General features: G+C 38.6%; 1 protein-coding gene across 1 annotated transcript in view; it reads left to right on the plus strand.

Moving 5' to 3' along the window:
• PGM5 (phosphoglucomutase 5) overlaps positions 1 to 14,021 on the plus strand; it is a 67,934-nt gene that overhangs the window by 46,434 nt on the left and 7,479 nt on the right. Inside the window, exons 8-10 of the mRNA XM_061475720.1 lie at positions 1,449 to 1,584; positions 2,513 to 2,696; positions 9,752 to 9,886. Of these exons, the coding sequence (XP_061331704.1) occupies positions 1,449 to 1,584; positions 2,513 to 2,696; positions 9,752 to 9,886 (455 nt within the window). The remainder of the gene's footprint in view (positions 1 to 1,448; positions 1,585 to 2,512; positions 2,697 to 9,751; positions 9,887 to 14,021) is intronic.

Here is a 14,021-nt window from a genome sequence, read left to right on the forward strand (position 1 = left end):
ATGGGCAGTTCAATTACCTGATCAGTAGGTAATTTGTGGAGGAAACAGAACTTCTGAATTACTGCACTTCCTTTGTACTCAGGGTTTTAATAACATGTGACCAGATAGAAAATTGTAAGGTTGCAGCTAACAAACTTTAAAAAAATCTAGTGTTAATATGCCAGAGCAATGACCACATGTTTAATCTCTCTTCAAGTCTTTTAACTCTATTAGCTCATGTAGTCATCATCAGTATCAGAGTGTCAGGTTTCTTGCATTTTACTTTGTGTTAATTCTCATGTGTGCTTCCTCTTGATTTTTTGATAATCTGTTTTAGGTACATATTGCCACAAAAGCTTGTTCAAAATTACCTAAAAACAGAGGGCACTTGCTGAGCTGACCAGCAACCTTTCCATGAAGGTCTTCTGTTAGAGGATACTGATTTTATTGAAACTTTTTGCTGATTAATACATTTCAGTTTTAACAGGAACAGCTTAGCTTCATAGAAATATATCTGGTTAAAATACATTACATGCCTATTGCAGAATAGCCTATTATTCTGAGTTGACATTTTGGCTTTGGGCATGGGAAGTGCAAGTTCAAGTCTGTGCCCCTTTGAATTCAGATAGTAGACCTGACTTCGTGCCTCCCATATCTTAGACTATGTGCTAAATAAATCCTCTGGGGTATTCCAAAATTGTTTCTACTTTCCATTTTTGGATCAATTTCTCTCTTCTTAAATATAAACCTAGTAAGGTATTTATATCTGAGCATGCAAACAGCTTTACCGATGGAAAGTATGGAGAAATGTGGAAAGGAGAAAAATGTGGGTTTTGTTTTGGTTTTTGTTGTGTTTTTGTTTGTTTGTTTTGGGGGGGGTGGGGGGTGGGGGGGGTTGTTGTTTTTGTGTGTGTGTGTGTGTTTTGTGTTGAGGATTTGTTCATGTGTCTGTTCCCTCCCCCCTCCCACCCCCAAAACACTTTTTCAGGCTCTTGTTTTTTCTTCTGATGGGAGATCATCAACCTTCTGGAAATGTTCGTTTTTAATGAAACATCTGCAGAGATAGGAAGATGCTGTGAAACTTGACTCACATAATTCAGAACATTCTGGTTCATGGCCAGGGGTTTTCATATCTAGCCCAGTTCTGAGAAACAGTACTAGAGATGTGAAAACACGCTGTATGTCAGTGAGTGGGAATCATGACTGAAAATGTTTTCCTACTAATGCCATTTCTATTCAAGCACTTGTATGTTTTTTATTTAACTTCAGGAGCATGGACTTTGTCATACATAAATAAATTACATTTCAAACATTAGTTCTGATTTTCCATCTGGAAGGTATCAGAGTTGCTGATACTGTACTACTGATTATTATTATGTGACATAAAAAGTTAAATGAGACATTTTCCCTTACTTTGTTTTCTGATTTGCAGTGATACCAAGTAACACGCTTTATGTATGTCTCTTCAGGGTCTGATCACCTTCGAGAGAAAGATGGGCTATGGGCTGTGCTAGTTTGGCTTTCAATCCTAGCAGCTCGGAAGCAGAGTGTGGAGGAGATTGTTAGGGATCACTGGGCAAAATTTGGCCGACACTACTACTGCAGGTGAGCAAAGTGAGGAAAAGGCACAGGAACTTACACGCTTGATAGGATAATTCTGCTACAACTGTGACTTGTTTAGCTGTGGTTAACTGCATTTAGTTGTGTGTTCGCTGTATGCACAGAATGAAAATCTGATGCAGATTACCACTTTTCTATAGGCAGGTTTTTTCTGATGAGTGTCAGCAGAAGTTATTCACTTACATATACATCACTCTTACCATATGAGTAATAGAATTTTCTGATATCAAATGGCAGAAAGATTTGAAGTATTTACTTGTGGAATCTGTAGACATAGTTTGTTACATGGTGTTGAAAAAAAATCAAAATCTCAGGAAGATTTAATTCTGCATTTGTTTCTGTATGTGCTTCTGTGTGACAGTGGTTTAGTGAGAACTGGAAATATGCCTACTTCTAACTCAGTAGAACTCCTCCAAAGGTCTGAATATTTACTCATTTTTATTAAGTTCTCAAAAGGGTGAATTCTAACTGTCATTTATATCTTATACATCTCCCTTTCTCTCAGAATAGACTTAATCCAGAGGAGTTTACATGTCTGTGGCTGTTCCTCAAACTTGTAATAAAGTTTTCTTTATTTTCCTTGGCTGTTGAGTACTGTACTGATTGTGTCCTTGATCTTGGAGAGCTTCTTGTGTATCAAAGCCATTTTCTATTCTACTTTAGAAACTGTGGATTTTCTAAATTTCTGTTGACTCAGAGTCAGGTGCTCAGTGTAGAGCTATGGTACACATGCGTGATGGTCAGGTTGCACAGGGCGTGCATGTGTAGCTTGTTTAATTTGCAGTCAGTACTTCAATGGTCCACCTCTGATTTTTGAAGCAGTAAATTGCTGATTGTGAGTATATTGAGTTCTCAGTTTTCTCAGCTGTAGGGGACTTACTTCTTGGTTCTATTTTTTTTATTTATGTGCAAGGTTTGATTATGAAGCACTGGAACCCAGAACAGCATATTTCATAATGAGAGACCTGGAAGCTTTAATCACTGACAAATCATTCAGCCATCAGCAGTTTGCTGTGGGTAACAATATTTACAGTGTGGAAAGAACGGACAGCTTTGAGTACGTAGATCCTGTGGATGGCACTGTGACCAAAAGACAGGTATGGCTGTACTGATGGAGTAGCAAAGTTTTGCAACTGTCATTTTCTGTAACAGTGTTGTTTCTAACATTCAGCTGACAAGCCTCGTATTTATAGGATGATGTTTCCTTTGCTTTGATAAATACCATGTTTCCTACTTAAGATTAACTCAGTCTGGGTACGAAAATTCACTTCTGGTTTAGCTTGCACTTGCTGTGCATAACTGGAGGCAGTAGTGCCGCAGAGAGTATAGAAGGGGTGGACTCTCTGTTGACATCAGTGTACATATATGGAGGGTTCCCTTTCCTGAACAATGCAAAATGTCATGTAGAAAGACGGTCTTCTATTTTCTGTCTGAAATCTCTTATTGCTACAAAAGAAATCTCGCTGTTGGTGACCTACAGGGTGTTTAAGGCACAATGTCTGTTGCAGCCAATAGCATGCAGAAGGCTTTAGTAGATTGTACCATATGTAGGCACGTTTGACTTCTCTAACCTAAATGACCAATTCTTCCTTCCAATTGTTCCTTCTGGGCTATGTCCATGATGAGTCAGCTCTCAAGAACTGCAGTTCAGACTGAGCCTTCAGTGTTCTGAAATTCACAATGTGCTCAAAACTAACAATGTATTTTTTTTGCCACGTATAAATATATATCCAAGCATCTTTAGTAAGAGCTAAAACTCATTGTGTTCTGATTTTATGTTGTTTATTTTTATTGTCCTAGTTTCTCTGGTTTGTGAATTACTTGACCTGACCAGACCTTAGCAAGTGATATTACAAGTCATTAAAACTACTGTCATGCCATTCTGGTCAGAGTCTTTATAGTTTCCATTCATCATTGCATCCAGAAAATATAAGCAGCCCACCTGACACTGAACTATTCTCTTAGTGCATATCAGTGCTGAAACAAAATACAAGGATATTGTCATATCCAAGCCCACTGGAAAATTACAGGCATGGCAGACTTGTGGCTCTTTTATAAAACAGCTTTTGAATTTTCAGTGCACCTTTCCTTCCTTAATTTTCATCCAAAGCCCTTGCCCTAAATTGGAATATAATTGCTAATCATATCACCGCTTAACACAAACGGAGAAACATGACTTGGCCTGTTTTGAGGTGGACTCTGAAAGTGAGCCCATAAAACCAGAAACCATGTCTTTTCATAGGGACAAGCACGTATTTTTTGAGTACAGTTCAACCAGTTTGTCTTCCAGCAACACACATTCCTAGCTCCATGTATCTACAGTCTTAGTAGAATTCTCTAAACACAATAAAATAAGAAAGGACATTGATCCATGCAAACGAAACAACAGTTCATTGCTGCCATTTTCCTCAGCTAACTTGCTCTTTATTTAAATGGAGATGCCTCTTTCTAACTCTCATGAGCTTCATGCATGTTTTCCAGATATGTTTTAGGAACCTGTTCAAGGTTTTTCTCCCCAGTAGGTAGCGGGGACAGAGCTTTATATTCAGTGTAGCTGCACTGTATGTCATGAATGAGAAGCTGGCTACATGAAAATTAACCATCAGGTTCAGAAAACAGACACAACAACAACAAAATAGGCAGCAAACAATATACCCAGACTGTAGCTTCCAATTAATTCTGAGTATTGAAATCCATGAATATTGTTTATCATAGTGCAGTAATAAGGCATAAAATTAGATGTTGTGCTCTTCATGAAGACTTTTTAATTTTTGAAGCCCTATAGTGCTAGCCTTTGCGCACATGAGCACGTAACAGTGCTGCTCCTGAGGATCCTCTAAGACAGGAATGGGACCAATTGCATTTTTTGTGTGAAATTTGAATTGGAAGGATGAGAAGTACAAGTTGTCCATTATAGTGGTTAACTTCGAGCCCTTTAATGAAGCATTCTTACATTCTGAGATTCACAGAATAAAGCTCTGGAGCTTTTTCATTAGAAGTTAATTAATATTTTCTGATTCCATTGATAGATTTGGGATGGAAAGGGGTCTGCATGTGTTCTTAGTGGAGTTGTTTTTTTTATTTCAGTTTGAGCAATGGTCAGGAAACAGGCATTGGAAAAGTTGGAAAAAAGTTATTTCAGATAGTATAAAAGTAAAAAATTCTTCTGTTTAGAATATTCCAATTGCGTAGTAGCAATAAGGTATTTCCTGTCAGAGTAATGACTTGGGTCTGATATGCCTAGGAGGACTCTCAAGAGTCCGTAGAGGACCAAATAAAAATTGTGATAATCACAGTATTTTGAGGTGAAAGTATAGCCATTTTATGTGCTCCTAATTTATATATACATTTCTGTGTCTGATATATTGCTGCTAGGTTAGATTTTTCTACTGGTGTTGCTCCCTGGTGTTATATTTCAAAAAATGTGTTTCAAAATCCTAAGGTACTTTGCTTGAAGTTTGCTGCTTGGTCTTGTTCATTCTAACATATTATATGAATTGAATATTATGTATTTAATAATGAAATTGGTAATTAAAAAAATAAACCAAAACAAACTACTGGAAACCAAACCATACTGTACCATACAGTACAATATGCAGTAGGTTTAGTTTTCTGAGTGCTTCGTAAATACATCAGTAGGCTGTTTAACTGAATTGTAATGTGAAAGAGAAATCCCTGTGAAGCTCATCTTCATCACATCAGCTTCCAAGTCAGTGGGTTAACCATGGTACACGATTTTGGTTCAGAGTTTCTGTGATTACCCATTAGCAGGCCCAGTTTGCCTAAAATCATAGAATCATAGAATAGTTAGGGTTGGAAAGGACCTTAAGATCATCTAGTTCCAGCCCCCTGCCATGGGCAGGGACACCTCCCACTAAACTACTAAACAATGTCGCCCAAGGCCCTGTCCAACCTGGCCTTGAATGCCGTCAGGTATGCAGCATTCACAACTTCCCTGGACAACCCATTCCAGTACCTCACCACCCTAACAATAAAGAAATTCTGTTTTAAGAAATAAGTTTTAACCCGTTACTCCTTGTCCTATCACTACAGTCCCTAATGCATAGTCCCCCCCCCCAGTAAATATCTGCAGATGTTCAGAGCTGTACTGAGCCTTTCAATTTGCTTCCTCCTAGGAAAAAAAAAAAAAAAAAGTCTGTTTCCATAAGAAAACAATATTCTTGTTAGTGACAAATAGTGTGTCCTGTTTTATTAAAATTGGAAATTATTCTATCCGGTGGGCTTTTCAGTGTTTTACTCTTCTTTTCTTTACTCGTTTTGTTTGTAAGTTCTGCATATAAAATTTTATGTTTCATGGAGCTAACACCTTTGATACAGCAAATAGCAAATATGTGACTTTAAATTAATGGAACTTAGGTGAAAAAATACTGTCATGACAAACAGTAACTGGGCTGCTTTCAATTTTGACAGCGTGCTTTGACCTTGCTGATGTCAAAAGCTCAAAAGTGTTAAAAAGGGAAGTGTCTATATGTTAGAGTTTTTGCAACAAGCGGGCAAAACCTGTTTGCTTTAGTCTTTGCACAAGATGCTGAGTCACAGGTTATTCTCCAGGCAGTGCTTTCTCATGTTTATTTGGTGACAGTGATTTTTTTTGGCTGGGTTTTTTGACTTTAAAAATGTTTGCAACTCACAGTTTTTAGATCTAGTCGCCAGAAAACAATGAGGAATATAAAAATTTAATAACTCTTATTACTTTCTGTGGTGTTCCTGAGTGAAAAGCTTTGCTAGTGCTTAAATCGCTGTTTCTAAGGAAGAGTTGAAAGTCAGCTTTTTGCTGTATGCTCTCTTAAAAATGAGTTTAATCTCTAAGTGAATATTATGACTTTAAAAGTTGACTTTCACAGTCCAGCTCTAAAGGCCATTGTTTTCCTAGCATATGATTTCTTCCTGGCACATAGGATTGTTTTTTTTTAAGATAATATATTATTATATATTTTAAGGAGTACAGCCACTGTGTCTCTGTAATTCCCTTTTACAGAGTATTTTCAGCTGTATGTCAGGAATTCTAGTCTGAGACAAACATTAACTGTCATCATGCATGTGTAAAAATAAGTACTGTCAGTCATATGTCCCTGAGAAATGCAAAATGAATAAAATAATAAGGTCAGAAATAGTAGAGTGAACTGTCTGAATGCTGGTCATGTGTACGTATACATTACATAAACATCCCAAGTGAAAATAACTGTGACATCAAACTGGTTACAGATTCTTGTGGTTTGATGGAGCATTTTGTGACAAGTTATGGAAGAGTTAGGGGGAGTGTTTGTAAATTCTTTTTATTTTGAAGCCCGTAATTTAATGAGTGGTGGGACTTAAGGTGTGCTAAACCAATTAACAATGCCTTATTGTCATTATTGACAGATAAACATGGAGTGTGTGAAAGGGTATTCAAGTGGTCTTGCTATTCATGTCGTTGTGGGAATTGCTAGGCCGGGCAGGAGCATTTTAAACGGCAGTATAGTCTTTGAAGAGGAAGATACTCACATGGTCTGATGTTCATGCTTTCATTTTGTGCAGCCTCCCTTACTTCTGTCTTAAAGCTGATTGACATTAATGTTCCGTACTTTGACCTGCTGGTCCTGGTTTTGACAACCATTTGAAACAAACTGTACCCAGAACCGAGAAACTCTTCAGTTTATCTTTTTCCATTTCACTGTTACAAAATGTAATGAGCAATCAGCAGTAAGCAACCCCTTTCTCACTGGATCAGATCTTAGCAAACTGCCTGTATAATTGCAGTCATCAAAGATGAAATCCTGATTCCTTGAAATCAGTGGCAAAGCTCCCATCAGCATCAATTGAACCATCTCATTATAGAGTTGGTTTAATAGAAAATAGTAGAAAAGCAGGCTCTACAGCTCAGTCTTCTGAATGTAAACTATTTCTGTTTGTCACTTTTGCTGTACGTGTTGAGTCTACTAGGTAAATTTATTTATCTATGTTGCCAATGCATGTTAAAATTATACTAGCAGCTTAAAAGAAGTTTCATGATATCACCAAAATTAGAGATGGGGAATATCTCTTAGGCCATCTAATCCAACCCTTTGTCCATGTGGGCTATTTTCCTGGTTTATACTGAAGAGTGGGGTTGATAGAAGAATAGGGTGGATTGAAGAATGGGGTCAATTGTGGAATAGGGTTGATTGGAGAATAGGGTTATAAATAAGTAACCTCAAGAACCTTGTGCTTTGTTAGCAACTATAGAGAAAACAAAAATTACTAAGATAAGCTTTGCCAGAACCACCTAGTGGTTACTGATATGACAATGATCCTAAAACAGTGATGAAGAAATAACCACCGGGGGTCCCGAAAGCCCAGTACCGCATCTTTGTATGCGTACAGGAGGCATTGTCTAAGAAGTATGATGTAATGTATGTGATCTAATGAATATGTTTGTTTAAGGACAATATAATCCAGCCTGGTTGATGCCTGAGGGAGACACACTTGGAGGAGCTATCCCCCGTGTCTCCCGGCGCCGCAATAACGAATACCTGTTAGTCAACTTAAAACTTTGTTGCCGAGTTCCTGGAGTTTTCTCCGAATCAATACTTTCTAGTGTTAGTTGACATTACACAGGAAAGATACGGAGTGGATGCAGAAGAGAGCCACAAAAATGATCAGAGGGCTGAAGCACCTCTCTTGTGGGGAAAGGCTGAGAGTTTCAGTTGTTCAGCCTGTACAAGAGAGGACTCCAGGGAGACCTTATTGTGGCCTTTCAATACTTAAAGGGGGGTTGATAAGGAAGATGAGTACAGATTTTGTAGTAGGGTCTGTTGTGATAGGACAAGTGATAATGGTTTTACACTAAAAAAGGGTAGATTCTGACTAGATGCAAGGAAGAAATTTTTTACAATTAGGGTGGTGAAACACTAGAACAGGTTGTCCAGGGAGGTCATAGATGAAATATTCAAGGTCGGGTTGGACTGGGCTTTGAGCAACCTGATCTGGTTGAAGAAAGATGTCCCTTCTCATCAGTAGATGACCTTTAAAGGTCCCCTCCAACCAGAACTATTTTATGATTCTGTGATTACCAAGCAAACAATGCTTTACATGGTGCTGGAGATGTTTTGGCATGCAGCAGAGGAAACAGAGGTTTCTACTTATTAGAATATTGGAGCACTGTGTTGCTAACATCAGTGTCTTCTTCAGCTGCTGATAAAAATGGAAGAAAATAAAGCTTCTCTTTAAATTCTCTTCTGTCATTTTTTCATGGTCCCTTAAACAAAAGTAGCAAGGACTTCAGTTTATGCGCTAGGTGTTTAACAACAGCATGTTTAAAAGAGGAAATAAAGTTCAGTGGCATGTGAGAGGTGGCACCTAGTCTAAGGGTACTTATTACAGAAAGGGAACTAGGCTGCGTGTTGGTGCAGAATTGGCACAGTATTGAAATACTACAACTATTTAACAGTGCAATATAGTCCTTTGGACTTAATGACCTTCCTGAACAGAAAGTCTGTCTACTGTGGATCCAGGTATATTGTCTGTGGTCTTTAGAAGAGTGTGTTCATATATACAGTATAAAAGGGGGGAGGAGGAAAGAAAATGAGAAAAGGGGAGCAAAGAGCAAATTCACAGTGAATACTTTTTTTTTATTCTACACACAGTTAACGTACATTACTTAATGTACTTGAAATTAATTAACACTTCATGTTAAGTTTCCCAAGTTTACTACAAGCTCTTGTTGAAACTCTTTGTAATCTGATATTGATGCATGGTCTTTGAGGGGTAGCAACTGATCCTATCTTTTATATTCACTACTGACAACTGATTTTTGATCCTGAGATTCTGTAGCTGTGTTTTAGTCCACTGAGCCTTGCTTATCTTATGAGAGTTTCTCAGGCCATTAATTTTTTGCTCTGCCATACAGAAAAAAACAAAGCAGCTGAAGAAAAAAAAAACAAAGAAACCCAGCACTAAGAGAGTTCTTGTAATGAGGAGCAGGCAGAAATACACAAGATATTTCTAGACTTTAGAGGGGGGAAAAAGAATGATGAGAGAGTTGTCCAAAGTTACAGGGAAAGAGGAATTGTATCCAAATGACTCTTCCTTTCATTCTTTATTTTAAATAGTGAACTGTGATTTGTAAAGGTACTGCCGCCTTATGTACATGTTGCTCCTTCTTCTCCCATAGGGGCTGCGGATTATTTTTTCAGATGCTTCGAGGCTTATCTTCAGAATGAGTGCTTCCAGCCATGTGAGAGCTACTCTCCGGATCTATGCAGAGAGTTATGAAAAGGATCCTAGCCAACACAATAAGGAGCCACAAGTAATGCAGTAGTATTATGAGTCAATAAGTAATGCACTTCCTTTGTATTAGTAATGGCTACAGGTTTTCTCCTTTAATCAGAAGGAACACTCAGCAACTTGACCCCTGTTTGCTGTGTTTGTGGATGATTTTACTAATCATGTGACTGTGCATGTTTTGAAGCAGGACCAACAGTTTCAATATATGTGTAGTATCTAGCACAACAGGAATGTCAGGGGCTGAGATGCCTGGTGATAAATGCTGAGCAATGATTTTTAATCTAGTAAGAGAAGCCACGCTCATTTATTTTTTTTCACTCATTATTTTGCAAGTGTTGTAGAACAAACCTGAGTTATTGAACAATATAAAAAAAATATTTTTCAAGCAGGTTATCTGGGGATCACTTAATTATTGCACACCAGGGATGCCTCATGATGAAAGTACACTTAGGAAATACGGCTGCCAGAGTCTAAATGATGTAGGGATTCCTTATTAAGGGAAAGACTCGTAGCTGTCTAAAGAATTATCTCATAGCATAACCAGACTCTTTCCTAAGAAGAGTGAATGTTGAGAGCAAGTTGCAGTGTAATCCATCAGATGCCTAAAATAATTCGTAATATAAACCACATTTTGAACTCTCAGATTTTTCCTAGTAAAACAACTTCATGCTGTGATGTACAACGAGAGAACTAAGGATGTTTCATGGGAGAGGTTAAGCAGTTACCTTGTAGTAAATCAAAACCCTATAGTTTGAAGTCCCATGCAGTTGCTTATTCATGCGAGGTGCAAATGCGTAAAAGCTGTCAAACGATGGGTAAAAACCACTGTGCAGCAGTAGCAGGGAGGGCAGGGGAGAATATGTGAGAGAAACAGACACCAAGGTCAGTGAGGAATGGAGGAAGTGATAGAGCAGCATGGTGGGCAACTGGTGGGCAGCCAAGGTCAATGCACCACAGCCATGTAAAGTTTTATTACAGCATGAATTGTTTATCAGTTGGAGTTAAGATGATCATTTCAAATGTGGTTCTTCATGCTATGCAGGCAAGGCATAGATGATAACAAGTCATGGAAAGAGACAGACTAAGAGTTTGTTTTAGAGGTTTGCAGTGGACTTACAGTCCACTAGAAAGTCTAGTCATGTTACCAGCAACACAAGAGTGTGCCTGGGGAGCAGCAAAAATGGGACTGCTGCAAAAGGTGGTAGGAGCACCAAGCAGTTCTTCAGGGAGAGAAGCTAGCTATTGCACAGGTCTGAGGTTCATCCATGCAGCAGAGCTAGAGATGAGTCTGGAGACACGCACTCCGATGGCATAGCTCAGAGAGAGACTAACACCCCTAGGATGGCTTGAAATGGGCTGTGTGAACCCATGGGCAGGGTGCAGTGATGGGGAGTCCTCATGGGAGACTTGGCAGGAACAGTAAGACTTACCACTGCCCTCAGGGCTTTCATAGTCTCATACTCCTAGGGTCAGAAAAATGACTGGAAGGGTTTAGGGTTTTTTTTCTATTTATGTACTAGAACCTGTCAGATTATGACACTTTTGGCTGTTTATCCAGGATATTCACTAGTGAACAGATAATCCCAAGGGCAGAAATGTCATTCATTGCCTTGAAACTTGTTGCAGGGACTTTCCTGCATTTATGCAGTGCAGGCAGATATTTTAACATCCAGACTGACTCAGGAAACACATGACAAACAGCAGTTTCATTTCATTTAATGCAGTAAATTCTTTCTCTGGTTTCTTGTTGTATAGCATTGTACAGTTCCTACTGCTCTTCTTTCCTTGCCCTGGCTGGATACGTTGCCAATGACAGCATTAAGATCTGCAAAGCGATATTGTATCTGACAGGCAGATGGTGGATTTCAAGGCAGTACATAAAACTGACTTCAGGAGATCTTCATGCTAATACAAAAATAACTAAAAATTTGTCAGGAAAGCATTTGATAATCTTCAGTGGAATATGTGGAATAGAGTGAATAGCAAAGAGCAGAAAACAGCATTGAGGGGAGAGGTGGCATAGTTTTCCTGATAATTGTAATTCCTTTATTGTTTAGTTTCCCTTGAGATTCATACTGTCATGTATGCATCTAGACAAGTTGTGATAGATTTGAAGTTTTAAGTGCTTTGTTTCCTCTTTACCTTCAGTAATAGAGGCATAGCCAACATATTCCTAATTGACCAGTTACTCAAAGAACACTGATGTAAAGGGTACGTAAAGCGTATTCCTTATATGTAGTACTTAAGGAAATTATTACATTTGAGATAAATGCTTGTTTTTCTTCAAGTGTAGTTGATGTTTGCAGTTCGGCAGGTAACTACATGTGGCTTCTGTATCATTGCACTCTGCCTGGAACAGCTGATCGTGAAAAAGTGTCTTCTTTTTATATCATAAACCAAGACATAAAATTATTTGATGATTGGCTGCTTAAGTAAATACTTGGTTGCTTCTGCTTATTGGACCACCTCCTTCCAGTACCTTCTTTCCACTGATTATCTAGACAAGTTGAAGATGAATGCTTTGCATTGGTGACAGTTCCAGTCAATACCTGCACTGAAAGGCAAAAATGCCTTTTTGGCTCTTTTCCACAAGAAATATGTTACCCTGACTTGATAGGCAACTCAATTATATTGGAAGTTACATGGCATTTTGTGGAATCATTGTGGTAACTGGCTTGAGTTTGCCTCATGCCAGCATCCTGTTTTTCCACCTTCCTTTCAAACGAAGTCATACCTAAAATTGATAAACCAACTTTTTGGCAGTTTTCAAGTTTTTCTAGTTTGCTTCTGTTGTCTTTCACAGTGTAACTGCTGATAGAGAATTTTCTGCAGATAAGCAGAAATCTAAACCACTCCTTCCAGTATGCATGCTGAGACATGCGTATTGTCCTGAAACACCAGTATGAAATCACGGCACTTTCTGAGTGAAGTGTTAACATATGGTAAAGGTAATATATACATGGTTCTTTTAAACCAACGGTTCAATTGAGGTGGACAGAATTAATCATTCACATTAGAGGTGCTGTATGTCTCTGGATGGCCATAACTCCTTTCCCACAACAGGCTGGATCTGATGATCTTTCAAGATCCCTTTCAACCTGAGCTCCTTCTATGATGAACTCTTGCCCAGAATGAAATTTGGACAAAGATCTATAACAGTGCTCAATATCACTCAGGTTCAAGTAACTGACAGTGCTAGCTGCTGGCCCAACTTTGGTTCAGTACCCAGCAGAAAGCCTAACATACTTCGAAATGTAACTGGGGCTGCTCAGACCTGTGCCTTTTGATTTTGGCCCCAGGGAGTCATGCAAGTGAGCAGTGCTCGAGTAAAGCTCTCTTCATGCTTTGTCGTGCTTCAGTACTGTGTAACTCTCTGTGAGTCTTACAGGAAGAGCTGATTTTCAGGCCTTATTGCCTTTAAGTGCCTTTACAGCATTCTTGTAACCAGACCAAAGTAAGGCTCATAGGGACCTTTTGTTCCAATTTATATGTGTGCTAAACAGTAGCCATTAATGATTATAAGGGTCACCCAAATCTTCTTTTAATAACATCTTTCATACAATTAATTATTAATACTTTCCACCTAGAATTAAGCATAGCCAGCTCCTGATTAATAAAGTAAGAGTCCAAGGTAAAGCAGTAAAATATGCTAATAATTACAAGTCTGAGGTTGCAGGTAAATGTGAATAGCAGAGGATTCTGGCTGTTGAACAATCCGTTGAAGGAAATTGGCTAAAGCAGCTTCATGGTCACCTGAAAGATAAGGAGTGGCAACCTTTTGTCCAGGAGTAATACAGTTCTTTCTGTAAGTCAGTATCAACAGGAGTGAAAATCAAAAGCAAAAAAAAAAAAAAGGGAACCGTCATGCTCTGGGCAAAGTATATTAAAACCAATCCCATGTAAACTTTTTAAAATTATGTAATTTATAGTGGTGATGCAATCTAGTTCTAAAACAAAGTCTTGAAAACAATGTTTTCATGGGTTCAGCAGTAGCAGTCATTTTTCTACTTCTTAGTAGCTGGTGCAGTGCTGTGGTTTTGACTTTCAGCCTGGGAACAGCGCTGATAACACCGATGTTTTTAGTTATTGCTCAAATGTTTACTCTGACCAAGGACTTTGTGAGCCTCATGCTCTGCCCGGGAGGAGGGGAAACCGGG

Source organism: Pezoporus flaviventris, unplaced genomic scaffold (genome assembly GCF_033815535.1).
Source record: "Pezoporus flaviventris isolate CSIRO_AGI_PZ_B2104156 unplaced genomic scaffold, CSIRO_AGI_Pfla_v1 ptg000090l, whole genome shotgun sequence".
Taxonomy (NCBI): Eukaryota; Metazoa; Chordata; class Aves; order Psittaciformes; family Psittacidae; genus Pezoporus; species Pezoporus flaviventris.